Below are 13,684 nucleotides of genomic sequence, written 5' to 3' on the forward strand. Positions count from 1 at the left end.
GTTCTACGGTACCACGCAGGCAGTATGACACGAGGCATTTTTCTTTCAGCTCATAATACTCCCAACCTCCATGCCTTTACTGATGCGAATTGGGGTGGAAATCTATATATAATAGCAAACCCATTTTTTGTTTTCGCTGACATCACCATTTTTTTTATAGGAAAATAAAAATTTAATCTAACGGTGGAAATTGCTCATAATCTCTAATCTAAGGGTTCTAATCTTATTTAGAATCACAAGTATGATGTCATTTTATTTAAACAAAAGATGTGTTCATTCGTGATGTGTTCATTCGCAAAATGGTTGTATCTTTTGCACAAACTGAATCATTGAACCCATTCATTAAATCTTTTCATAATTAGAAAATTGTACGTTTTTATAAGTCTAACCATTGAGCCTTTTTATAATATATTTTTTTTAAAAATAATTAATTTAAACAAAGCAGAGGTTCATTCTTTGAAGAATTGCATCTTTTGAGAACTCTTTCATAATAGAAACTTTAAAAAAAATTGTTTAAGCAAAAAACATATTCATTTTTTGAAGAGTTGCATCTTTTCAGAAATTCAACCATTAAACCTTTTCATAATAGAAAAGTTGCATCTTTTCAAAAGATTTACCATTGAACCTTTTCATAATAGGTTGACAAATTTATATATTGTCACTTCCTCCCTCTCATCACCATTGCTCTTTAATTTTATTGTTTTTGTGAAGTTACGTACGATCAATAACGTTATTCTCAAAATTTATTTTTTGTCTGTTATTTTAACTCATCCAGAATTTTATAGTTTTGTTTTCATCTAAACGATGATGTTTTCATCTAAACGATGATGTCAACATTTTGTAGAAAAAGTGAATCTAGCGGTAGAGTTTGTTCATAATCTCTAATCTAATGGCTATAATTTCATTTAGGATCTTGAATATGATGTCATAGTTTCATCTAAAGCAAAAAGTGTTCCTTAGGGTTTGTATCTTTCCACAAACTGAAACATTGAACATTTTTATTGAATCTTTTCATCATAGAAAAAATTTTATATTTTCAGATTGTTAATTGATTGTAATTTACCAAAGTCCAAACAAATTGGTGACTAGATCGGTGTTAACCGTTTTAATGTGTATTCATAATTCATTAACATGTTTTGTTGGTTTAAGTTACAAAACGACGCATGAATTGCGTTGGTGGTTTAAGTTACAAAACGAACCCAGTCGTTAACGTTAGAGATGCATGCATGAACGTGTTCTTCTCTTTACATATTCTTAAATTAGATCGACATGTGTTAACTTATAAACGGTTGGGTGTTTGTTTCTGGAGTTAGTTTAGAAAAGCACATAAGTTTCTTTTTGTGTGGTGAAAAGTCACCAATTGAGAATTGTAAAATTGAGCATTCATTATTGCTTATGTGTTTACAATTTATGGATTTTTTTATTGCGAGAGTTACTACAAGTTTTTAGTTACGCAAAGCCATCGATAGAAAAGATTCATAGAAGCAAGATGGATTTTGTTAATTCATGATGCACGTGCACTCATGATGTTTACATTTTGATAAAGTCTGGTTGTTAAAATTTGCTAGAAACAAAACTTTCTAAAAAAAAGAAAAAAAATCAGTATGAAAAGCCACCACTGAAATAATCGCGCTTTTGGTTAATATTTTCTGAAATTTTATTTATGTGTATGCATGAAAAATAACATGCTAATTCTGGAGTTTTTTTTGAAAAAATCTGTTGTCTTTGTTAAAAGTTCTTATTAACAACATGTTTGATATAATTTATGTTTTATGTAATATGTTATATTTATTTGATATCAATAAAATTATGATGTCAAAAAAATATTTACTAGATAGCTTATTTGTGAAAGGTCATAATTTAAGATGCCAAAATTGCCATGAAAAGTTGGGACAATGTGATTTTTCAATATAGTTTATTTTATAATGTTATAAAAGCTTGTATATTTTTCTTATACATTATATTTTGTAATAGCTTCTTGTAATTAAAAAAACATCATAATTATTTTAACTTTTCAGTTCTATATATTTCAATTTTTATAAAATATTTTCATTACATATTATAATGTCCAGTTATTTGAAGATATTTAATGTTTTAAAACATTTTAAAATTATTAAAAAGTATTAATCTTACTTTAATCGATTGTTTCTAAAGTGTAGTTTCAAAAAAATTCTATTATATGTACAAGATCTGATTTATGTTCATTTTTAATAAAAATGTTTGAAATTAACATATAGTGTTTATTGGAAATTTAATTAAATCATTTCAATAATTTGACCAAATCCCAGTAATTTTTTAGATGAACATTCATTGTTTAAAAGTATCATTGCAACTGTTTAGACAAACATTTGTAACTATTTAAATATCCCATTGCAGTGAGATAGTTAACCATTGCAACATTTGAGCAACTGCAATCCGATCAATCATTACAAAATTAAATTTTTTAACTATTATACCCTTTCGTCTCTATATAAAAAGTTGTGCGCCTTAGGAAAATCCAGAATAAAAACAATGAAAAAAGAAGAAAAGTAGGGGAAGGTTTTTTACTAATGAATCCATATAGAAATTCAAAATTTGATACAAATATTCAAAACTTGAGAGAGAGGAATTCATCACTCTAAATCTATGTTACATGGAAACGGAAGCGGGTACGTGGAAGCGGAAGCGTAAGGAAGCGCAGAAACGAGATTTTTTAAAATATTAGGAAGTGGGTACGTGTTGGAAGCGTATATCCATATATAAATATAAATATATATATATATATATATATATATATATATTAATTTTTTAAAAAATTAGGACTAAAAATTATATGATTTAAATTTGAAATAATGCATTTATTCATTTATAATAATTTTGAAATGATTTTATATTAAAACTGTAAAAATACACATAAATGAAGTTTACAAAAAATATTATATTAATTATTTTTATTACTTCATAAATAATTGACACAATATATTTCAATTTGTGCTATATCTTTAATAAAAAATCTCAATGCATAAATATGATTTATAGTATTATTTTTACTATTTGTATATTTATAACTCAATATTTATTACTATTAATTTTTTTATTTTATATAGATTAAAACTATGGTTTTATATTTTATTGATATACATTACATTTTTTTTTTAAAACGGAATCGTAAGCTTCCAACAAGTTTTTAAAGATAATATTTTAGAAACGTTTTGGAAGCGAGATTCTGCAAGCTTCCACAAGGTTTCGATTCCGATTCCGGTTCCGAAGCGGGAAGCGGACGTCCGATGAAGCTTCCGTGCAACGTAGCTCTAAATGATTATAAAATATATTTGGTAAAACACATACAAATAGAAGTTTCTATTTGCATTTATTAAATATTAACCTTACTTTTAATAAGGGAAAATTTCCGATGTCTCAGTTTATAAAGAAATTACGTGTCACCTAAAATTTGATCAATGTTATAATATTTTATAGAAAATGCTGATACACGAGTCAATAATTATATATGTTCACTAGGGTCAGCCAGCTCTACGGGCGGGATATACTTTATTTGTGATCTAGATTATTATTTATTGTATGATTTTGTGGTTTGTGTTTTTGATGTATATGAAAATGATTTTTATCTTTTTGGATATTTTAGGTGAGAATGAATTATATGTGATAATATGTATTTTGTTTATTTACAATAGTTGTTTCTATATTAAAGAGTTGTGGTATTAATATACTGTAAAGGCTTCAAATAGTCTTCATGCTGTTTTCTTTTACAAAAATTTGATCCCATATTTCATGCATTCTTCATGTTTTCATGTGCAAGCATAGCAAAATTATGGCATATAGATGATTTCATACGAAGATGTTTAGTCCTTGTTTCGGTTTTGTTTCAAAGCCAAAATTGTTGTTTTTCCTAATATCAATTTTTTTTTATAGATTAAGTAAATATTTAATTACTCAATCTCATACACTGACTTTTACGGTTAGTGTACCTAAATATTGGTGAAATTAAGCAAAAAAGAGATTAGTATAGTTAAATGTAATATTTATTCTAAGAATTTTCATTTGTTTGGTTTATATGATAAGTTTGGTAATATTTAATTATTGATCCATGTTTTGTTAAGATTAGTGGAGAATGATAATTTTTATGGGATAATTATGTGGGTTGAGACTTTTTTTTTGTTTTTTTGTTGTTGAATGAGAATGAAAATGAAAATGAAAATGTTTATGTGCATGACAAAATAATATAAATAAACTTATATTATAAAATTTTAAATAAATTTTATATATTTAATTTCGTTTCAATAAAATTTTAAACTAACATTAATCTCAATGTTTGATACTTTTTTTTTCCGCCAAAGGATTTTAATATTTAGAGGAAGCGGGCCAAGCCCAGTACAACATACAAACAAAAGCCCAACAAACAAATAGGGCAAACTATTTGTTTTCCAATTGGGCCAATACCTACGGCCCAACTTGAGAAAACCCTAGAACCTAAGCGAACTGAAGTCGGCTGCCTCTCAGCACACGTGTTGCCATCCTCTCCCACGAGGGTACACGTGTCGCGAGATCTGCGCGTCACCACCGCAACTCATCGACGCCGGAGATCTGTCCAACAGATCACCCGGCCATACCGGAGCTCCATCGCTCCGTCACTCTTCACCTTCAACCATCTTTGGGCCACTTAAGCCGGAGAGCCTCAATCGCCATGGCGAGATCTCACCCATCGTCATTAACCGCCGAGCACCACAAGAGGAATCGCATGCATCTTAACCCCTTCCGCCGGAACTCTTCCTTCTCCTCCGACGAACACACCATCAACAAAAACAGCAAACACCAAATGCAAACCGAAGAAAACGATTACTATAAACTAAACCCTAAAGACTAGGGGCCGCAGGCCGGCGACGCGAAGCTGAAGAAGCCTTCACCCCCCGGAGACTAGATCCGATGACGGCGGAACTGAAGAAGCTTCCCCGCCACGGAGACAAAAGACCGGCGGCGACGGATCTGTGGGAGCCTCCGTCTCCCGGAACTATTATTCCAAACACTAAAGTCTTGACCTCGCCGTCCTCTCAGCCACCGCGTCGTTACTCCAGGACCAGAACCGTACCGGTTGATGGCGGACCAGAGCTCGGACAGGCGGAAACCGGCAGAGACGAAGAGAAGACCGAAACCTGATTCTTTTATTTGAAAGAACACAGGCTCCGGCGGCGGCACGTACGCTCACGCGCCGGCCGACCGCCGAGCCCCTCAGAGTCTTTTACTTTCTCTCTCTCTTTCTCTCCGTTCAAAGTTGTCAATGTTTGATACTTATTTTATTATTTTAAATATAATTTTAAAAATAATATAAATAAACTTTCTTGCTAAAAAATATATATTTTAAAATAATAGAATAAGTATATTGTATGTCAACGTTCTGATTATATTTTTATTAGGTTAGCAGGTGTCATTTGTTGAGAAGAGAGTATATATCTTATGACAAATGTGTCAACGATGTCGGAGTGTTATTTGATCTTGTTTTAATAATTTGTAATTGTATTGCTTATTTAACGTGATGTAATTTATTTTGAAAGAGTCTTTCCTCTAAGCTTCCATTTTCCATGAACTCATACACCAAATAACCATATGCATGACACGTACGAAGGAGACAAACCTTGTGAGGATATCTTGAGCAGCATCAGGTTTTAAGACTTTAATGGGAACAGAGGTGTGATCAAGTGTGCCTTATTGGTCTGCACCCGCCTTTTCCTACTTTTCTCTTGCTCGTGAATCTATTAGTGACTTCTTAATCTTTTTATATAGTATCTTTTGTACCGAACATCATTATGTACGAAAGCATGCACGGTCTTTCTCGTGCGATTTTCTTCTTTCTTTCATTTATGCTTGCTTCCTTCTAGTTCCACCATCATCTGCGCTTTCTCACTTGCTTCCGTTATAGCTCTGCACTTGGCCTTTTCCATCTTTGGAACAGACAGGAGTGCCTTTTCAGCACTCCAAGCTTCCTCAAATCTGCGAGCTACTTCCATTCTCCACAGATTATATGCTAATTTTTCAAGAGAAACATGGGAGACATTAAAATTTAGATGGCGCAAGCTGAGCTTCCTCACCATCAACTATTTTGTTGGAGATTACTTGACTCAACTTATCTTTGTGCTCAGTGTTCCTTTTGTACATTTTTGTGCTCTCTTGTTAGAAAATCTCTTTTCTCAAAATCAACTCTTTTGAAGTTTCTGTTGGAACCATTTGTATAGGGTGTTAAAAGTTCAGGCAGTTGCGAACTACACTCTACAAAGTCTGTAGAAATATCTAATGTATTTCAGTGATTACCAACTGATATTTCTTTTGTTTTTGACATTTGTCTTTGGTTCTTGTCCATTGACATACGATGCCAAAAAGGCAAGGACAGTGATGAAACCAAACAAACTCTTTTCCATCAACAAACACAACTTGGGTTTCAGCAAGTTGGACATTAACAAACCATAGAATCTAACGGTCCAAGAAAATTAATGAAAGAGAGAAAAAAAAATGAAAGAGATAGAAAGGACTTGCTTATCACTTCTTCTTGCCACCTTAGCCTGACTTTAAAGAAGTTCAGCGGTTGAATTTGTGGCATGAGGTTTTTGATACTTCACTTTCCGAGATTCCTGCTTCTTCCTCACTTTCTTTGGATGTCGTGGTCGTTGAAGTCCCCAAGATAGGTAAGGAGGCAGGAGTGAAGACTATCAAGGAGTGGGGTCAGCCTAAGTCCAAGATCAAACAGGTCGTCTTCTGCACCACCTCAGGAGTTGACATGCCTGGTGCTGACCACCAGCTCACCAAGCTCCTTGGTCTTCGTCCTTCCGTCAAGCGTCTCATGATGTACCAGCAAGGTTGCTTCGCCGGTGGCACTGTCCTCCGTCTCGCCAAGGACCTCGCTGAGAACAACCGTGGCGCACGTGTCTCTTGGTCTTCTCCGAGATCACAGCCGTCACCTTCCGTGGCCCTTCTGACACTCAGCTTGACTCACTAGTGTGATAGGCACTCTTCAGTGACGGTGCAGCCGCACTCATTGTCGGTTCAGACGCTGACATCTCCGCTGCAGCCCATATTCGAGATGGTGTCTGCCGCGCAAACCATGCGCAAAACATACTCCCAGACTCTGACGGTGCCATAGATGGACACTTGAGAGAAGTGGGACTCACCTTCCATCTCTTCAAGGACGTTCCTGGACTCATCTCCAAGAACATTGAAAAGAGCCTAGACGAAGCGTTTAAACCCTTAGGGATAGTTGTGATAATAAACTCATTGAGATCAGCCATGGGCAAAGGTTCAATCTTTGCATAGCCTCTAAGAAGTGAAGCTGCTGATGTATTCTCAGTGTTTTTGGAGACCAGCCTACATAGATGAAAAATATCCAGGCAGATTGAGTACATGATAAGTAATATAACATACTCATATGTAATTAATCATTTAATAATCACCAAGATACTTACTTGTAAAAGTAACTTCCCCTGCATAAGTCTTTTTGTCGAAACAGCTATGTGTCCCTGATGTGGCATTGACAAACAGACGTGAAGAAGAATCCATAATCAACGAACATGTTCTAAATTTATTATTCAAAAGAGGTTCAACGAAGATATGAATACAAAAGTCTGACAATCATGGGGGAAGAAGAAATCTTAATCAACCGACGGGTTCTAAATTTCGCATTCAAAAGTGATTCAGTGAATATAAAATACAAAAGTCTGATAATCATGAGGTGAAGAAGAAATCATAATCACAGACGGGTTCTAAATTTCCCGTTCAGAAGTGATTCAATGAATATATGAATGCAAAGGTCTGATAATCTTGAGTTTTAACGCCAGAAATAGTTTAATCCTACAATTATCATGAGTTTAAAGAACATAATAACCTTAGAATCATGAGGAGAAGCATCGCAAGGCCTTCATCTCACCACCGAGTTTGACGTTCTTTGCTTCCGAGAATCTGAGCATAGTCTGAACCCAACCGTCTCCCTCCATTTGTGTTCAGAAAATTTCAACTTTTAAGCATGCCCATCCCGAGAAATTCCCTGAAATCAAACAGAATGGAGTCGCTGTGATTCATCAAATCTAATCAACTCCCAAAGCATACCAGCTGTGAAATCTCCACTTTTGGAGCTGCTTGGTGACTTTGAAAAGCAGCGTTCAATATCAGGTTAAGGAGATGGCACGAAAGTGGAATCGCAAATGACTCAGACAGAGATCCAATGTAGTTTTCATCCATATCATTTGTACTCAAAGAGTCATGAAACAATATCTCTCCCCATTTAATGAAATCAGATTATCCGTGTTGAAGAATTCCCATCAAAACACCAACTGATCTCAGTAAGGCACCAAGCTCACTTCCAATACAACCAATGCACTTGCCTCCGTCACAACATCAAAGAACGATTGAACAATCTGATACAGTCAAAGTCAGGATGATCAAATAAGCTCAAGGAGATGTGAGTTCGGGCTTATTAATAGACAGCAGGAGGAAGACTCACCTTATTAAGAGTGGCCATGTGGAAGGTGAAAGGGATAATAGTTAATTACAGAGGAGAGCTTTAGCGTATGAGTGCACAAAAAAAAATTCTATAGACCAAGTTTTGTTTAAAGCAATTAAATACAGAAATCATCAAAACTATATGATAAATGTGAGAGCAAATAAGCAATTAAATCAGCAATTAAGTATCAAGTTTTTGTACATAACGCAGTGGTTTCCGACGCCCAACACCACCGTAGCCGCCGCTCAATAACCAACATAGTATTGACATGGTGATCACCGTTAACTACAGGGCCAGTGCTCCCTTCGATCTCGCTTCTTAATATCCGCTTGAGTTCATCTGTCATCAGATCTATCCCAAGATGATCTTGCATGTGGTGGCACCGCTTGAAGCATGAGTTGGCCATTTTACTGAAAAAAGTTTTTCAATTGTTATTTGGAGTTGTGAGCAAGATGTTTACGGTATGTAGGCTAACCTTTTTATAGCTGTAGATGCACCGCCTTGAAGATATGAGAGATACATTGAAGATAAATGGTAATTGCAGTGAATCGAAGGAGTTAAGAAGGTAGTTAATGGCAGTAGATCAACTCATCTTGTAACGGTTCAGAGGTGAAGAAACAGAGATGAAACGACACCAAGACATATCGATTCAGGAATCGTCATCACCATTCGTTTCAAATAACTCTTCCAGAAACTCCATTGTTGGAGATGAAAGAGAGGTCTAACAAAAAAAAAGAGAGGTCCAACAAAAAAAAGAGAGGTCCAAGAACATGAACCATGGCGGCTTCTCGTGGAACAGGTAAAGTTGACTAATGTGGTTAAGTTTTTGTTTGTTTCAGACCGAAAAAAAAATTTCGAAGCCCACAAGTAATCAATTCGTGAAAGCCCATTATCATATACGAAAACCAACAAATCTTACTTAGAGAAGAACACGTGTCACGCCCTCAGCCTCCTAATTCATGACATGGCATCCTATGTGGACAACCCAGAAGTGAAACAAACTGTATTTTATATATATAGATATTTTATAACTGATTACTCATTAAATTTAGATGTTCACCCTTATATTGGCATGTTATATAAACTTTGAAGGTTATTTAATTTTATAAAACATTATGAAAATATTTTTATGATTGTTAATAAAATTCATAATATTTGAGATGAATATATACATTTATTAGAAAGAGATAAAAGGTGGCAAGAAACAATAATAACACATTGTTTTGAAATACATGAGATTAATTACGTTTAGTTCTCTCTATGATATTAACTAATCACGAATTACAAAGCCAAAATTATGAATTTTATACAGAAAACATCTTACCAAAGAAATGAAATTCTAGAAAAATAAGTATATTTATATTTTGGTTACTAATTTTATAACAAACACATGGGTCCTTTCAAAACATCACATTAGAAACAATTTATTTCGTCTTATTTCACGATTATGTATTCTATAAATATATTAATCCAAGCATCAATTTCAGAGATATAATTAACAAGATATTTTCATTTTTAAATATCATATTTTTCATTCTAAATATTTTTTATATAATTAGTATTTTTAAATTAAACTAAATATTAAAACTCTATTTGCTATTTTTGTATCTTATCGTAGAACAAAAATGAGATTTTAATTGTTTGATTTTATAAAATGACGTGTGTAACTCAATACCTATAATTCACACCCATTGAGATTACCAACCAAAATTATATAATTAATAGTTTTAAATTGTATTTAAAATTAGTATAATTTCTCCCGCGGACCGCGGGGGTTCACATCCTAGTAAAGATAATTACACGTCTACTGGTGCCTATATCGTATATCTTGGTCGTCACTCCATCGCTTGGTCCTCTAAGAAGCAAACCGGTGTGGCGCGTTCATCTACCGAAGCAGAGTATCAGTCGCTAGCATAAACCACAGCGGAGGTATGTTGGCTTCAGTCTCTGCTCTCCGAACTTGACGCTCTCTCTCCCACGAAACCAATCATATATTATGATAACATTGGCGCCACATATTTTGCGGCAAATCCGGTTTTTCATTCACGTATGAAGCATCAGGCTCTCGACTATCATTTTGTTCGACAATTTGTGCAAAGCGGTGAACTACGCATATCTCATGTCAACTCAGATGATGAACTCGCTGATGCACTGACCAAACCATTACCACGCACACGGTTTGAATCTCTAACTATCAAGATCAGACTCTCATATGGCCGTCCGTCTTAAGGGAGTGTGTATAAATGTGAAAAGTATATAATCTCATCGTCTGTCAAAGGCTACATATCATGTAGTCTTACCTAGAATATAGTCTTACCTTACTTGTAATCTACTCTGTACATATAAGAAACCTCAATACAATAATATCATTCGATTCCAATATCCAATACATAAAACAAAAGCTTTAAATATTGCATTTTTGTTTGGGAACTGTTAAAGTTTTAATAACTTAAAAACCGTGTAGTGATAGAAATTGTTCTCAATATTTGCTTTGATACTGAAATAGACAATTCATGATTACGTAGAATCCGGGTTAATGAGTTGAATATTCACTTTCATGTACCGATTTTGAAGAAACCGGTTAATGCCAAAAGTATCGTAAGATCGTACGACGTCGTTTGGGTATAGTTTCGCCGTCCGCTGAGGAAGTCAAACAAACAAGAGAGCAAGCGATCAACAGAAGGAGAAGGATCTTCCTTTTGCGATCTCTGAGATTCCTCACGAACCAAATCTCGTAATTTCGATCGCCCCTGAAGCTAGATCTTCTTCGATTCGCGCTGTCATCAACTTAAAGGGAATCTTGACCTCTCTCCAGATTTTAATCGGGAAAGTTCGAAATGGTGCTGGTTCTGGCATTGGGGGATCTCCATGTACCCCATAGAGCGGCTGATCTGCCTCCAAAGTTCAAATCGATGCTTGTTCCTGGCAAGATTCAACACATCATCTGCACTGGCAATCTCTGCATCAAAGTAGGGCTTTTTTTTGTTTGTTCTTTTAAATTTCTTTCTGTCATATGATGATGAAGAGATGATTCGGAAGCGAGAACAAACTCTAATGTAATCTTTTATGTTCATCTCGTTTAGTATACACTGATCTTTGTTGGTTTTATTATAAACGAGAACTGCAAAGTGATATACTCAGCACTACTGATGAGTTTATTTATGAGAATTCAATGGATATTTCTTTTAGTTTTGGAGTGCTAACTGCTAAGCTTATTGTCTTTTCTGGTTCTTGTTCGTGGTGGTTAAGCTTAGCATCTTTTTTTTTACTGTTTTTATTAGGAAATCCATGACTACTTGAAGACTATATGCCCTGATTTGCATATAGCTCGTGGGGAGTTTGACGAAGATGCACGCTACCCTGAGACCAAAATCTTGACCATCGGCCAGTTCAAGCTTGGACTCTGCCACGGCCACCAGGTTCAGTTTTTTCTCTACTCTTTGGCATTTCATGATGAGGGCGTCACAAGTTAGACGCTACCATGAATGAATAATCCTTTGTTTCACACAACATCTGAGCTTGCTTGCCTTGTTGATGTTTGGATGATAATGTAATCCTTTGTTACCAATTATTATTTTGCTTAATCTGCACTTACCTTTTCTGGTTATGATTAAGACCTGCGTTTGGAGAATAGTTAACGGATAATGTCTAGAATTTGAAATGCTTCGTCACTGTTTATTTTCTGTTTCAAGGTTTTAGACTAAATTATTAAGGAGATATGCCTCCTTTAGCTTTGTTCCTCTATTTGCGGTGTTACTGAAAAGATTGCTGTACAGGTGATCCCATGGGGTGATCTAGACTCGCTTGCCATGCTTCAGAGACAACTCGACGTGGACATACTTGTAACAGGCCACACCCACCAGTTCACAGCCTACAAACACGAGGGAGGAGTCGTCATTAACCCTGGCTCTGCTACCGGAGCGTATAGTAGCATAAACCAAGATGTTAACCCGAGCTTTGTTCTTATGGATATCGATGGTCTTCGAGTTGTGGTCTATGTCTATGAGCTCATCGACGGAGAGGTTAAAGTCGACAAGATCGATTTCAAGAAGACCTCCACTTCCAACTCTGCTCCTTAGCGTATTTAACAATGTGAACCCCTGTTTTTATGTTTTCGTTTGGAATCACTCGTGAAATTTGGAACTTTCTTTAGCTTGCTTGTGAAAATAATATTCAAAGATTTGGAATTTGGACCACTGATAACAATGTTTTGCAAGTCACTTGAAGTTGATAGTTTTGTTTAATCTGTCTACAGAGTTAGTTATACTTGTTCTTTCAATTCTGATTAGAATATAATATTGAGTCATTGACTGTTGATAAAAAAGAAGAAGATAAATAACCTCATCATAGTTTGTGTTACAAAAAAAAAAAAAAAAACCTCATCATCATATTTTGAAGTCTCTATATACAGTTAATGTTAACAGAGACTTCATGTAACATTATGGAGTATGCTAAAAGCTGTTGGTAAGATGTAATATTGTTCTCTGGAAATCATGATCAAGCCATACGCACAATTTAGAATCTGAAAACCGGAAAATCAGTAATCTACGCACAGGGCCGGGCCCTAAGATTTTGGAGGTCTGTGACAATGTTTTAGATGAAAAAATCTTTTTATCAATTTAGGAGTCTAAAAATTATTTTTTAGAAACTTATGTCTATGTAATTTTTTTCAAAAATTTCGGAGACCTGTTGTAACTTGTAAATATTTCACGTAACATTCCTCAGGGCCGGCCTGCCCACACAACTATGATCTAACATATTTTTCCAATTACGTGCGCCATTTTGCACTTGCAATGTCCACAGATGCAAAGCAGGAGTTCACCAAAATTAGTGCAAGTGTCCCACAGTGTCACATTTCCATATAATAAGTGCTAACATCACGATAACCTTGTCAAACCAATCATAACTTTTGTTTAATCTTAAAGATACGAGGTAAGTCATCTTGCTTATTCAACTGACTGATCCATGATTGGTGTAATAGGTAACAATTTGAAGTATCAAATTTTTAAAAGTTCAGAAGAATTCTGTCTACTTTTTGGCAGTCTTTTTGATCCACCACCTTCGAACTTTCCATTTTTTTAAAGCAAGTTAAAATGATAGAAAGTGTTGGGATTGCGAAATCTCATGTTCAACTCTATATTGTCGGATTAGTACATATTGTCCACTTTGGGCTTAAGAGGCAGACCCGCATTGATTTACTTTTAG

General features: G+C 34.8%; 1 protein-coding gene, 1 long non-coding RNA gene and 1 pseudogene across 3 annotated transcripts; 2 read left to right on the top strand and 1 right to left on the bottom strand.

Annotated features, from left to right (window-relative positions):
- The first annotated feature begins 5,668 nt into the window (after positions 1 to 5,668).
- Positions 5,669 to 7,341, top strand: LOC111213014 (annotated as a pseudogene).
- Positions 7,342 to 7,527: 186 nt separating this feature from the next.
- LOC125610310 lies at positions 7,528 to 9,552 on the bottom strand. The gene is made up of 3 exons (XR_007340392.1): positions 8,955 to 9,552; positions 8,480 to 8,889; positions 7,528 to 8,393 (listed from the first exon to the last, which is right to left on the bottom strand). It is a non-coding gene; the product is annotated as an uncharacterized LOC125610310 (long non-coding RNA).
- A 1,522-nt stretch (positions 9,553 to 11,074) lies between these two features.
- On the top strand, positions 11,075 to 12,723 carry LOC125610311 (vacuolar protein sorting-associated protein 29-like). Of its 2 annotated transcripts, XM_048782652.1 has the most exons (4): positions 11,105 to 11,213; positions 11,295 to 11,448; positions 11,761 to 11,898; positions 12,256 to 12,723. In XM_048782652.1, the coding sequence occupies exons 2-4, from the start codon at positions 11,317 to 11,319 to the stop codon at positions 12,556 to 12,558; spliced, it is 573 nt and encodes a 190-aa protein (XP_048638609.1). In that variant the 5' UTR covers positions 11,105 to 11,213; positions 11,295 to 11,316; the 3' UTR covers positions 12,559 to 12,723. The 2 variants fall into 2 exon arrangements, with proteins under 2 accessions (XP_048638610.1, XP_048638609.1); XM_048782653.1 differs by having other exon boundaries at positions 11,075 to 11,448.
- The last annotated feature ends 961 nt before the right edge of the window (positions 12,724 to 13,684 follow it).

The sequence above is a fragment of the Brassica napus genome, chromosome A6, assembly GCF_020379485.1.
Source record: "Brassica napus cultivar Da-Ae chromosome A6, Da-Ae, whole genome shotgun sequence".
Classification (NCBI taxonomy): Eukaryota; Viridiplantae; Streptophyta; class Magnoliopsida; order Brassicales; family Brassicaceae; genus Brassica; species Brassica napus.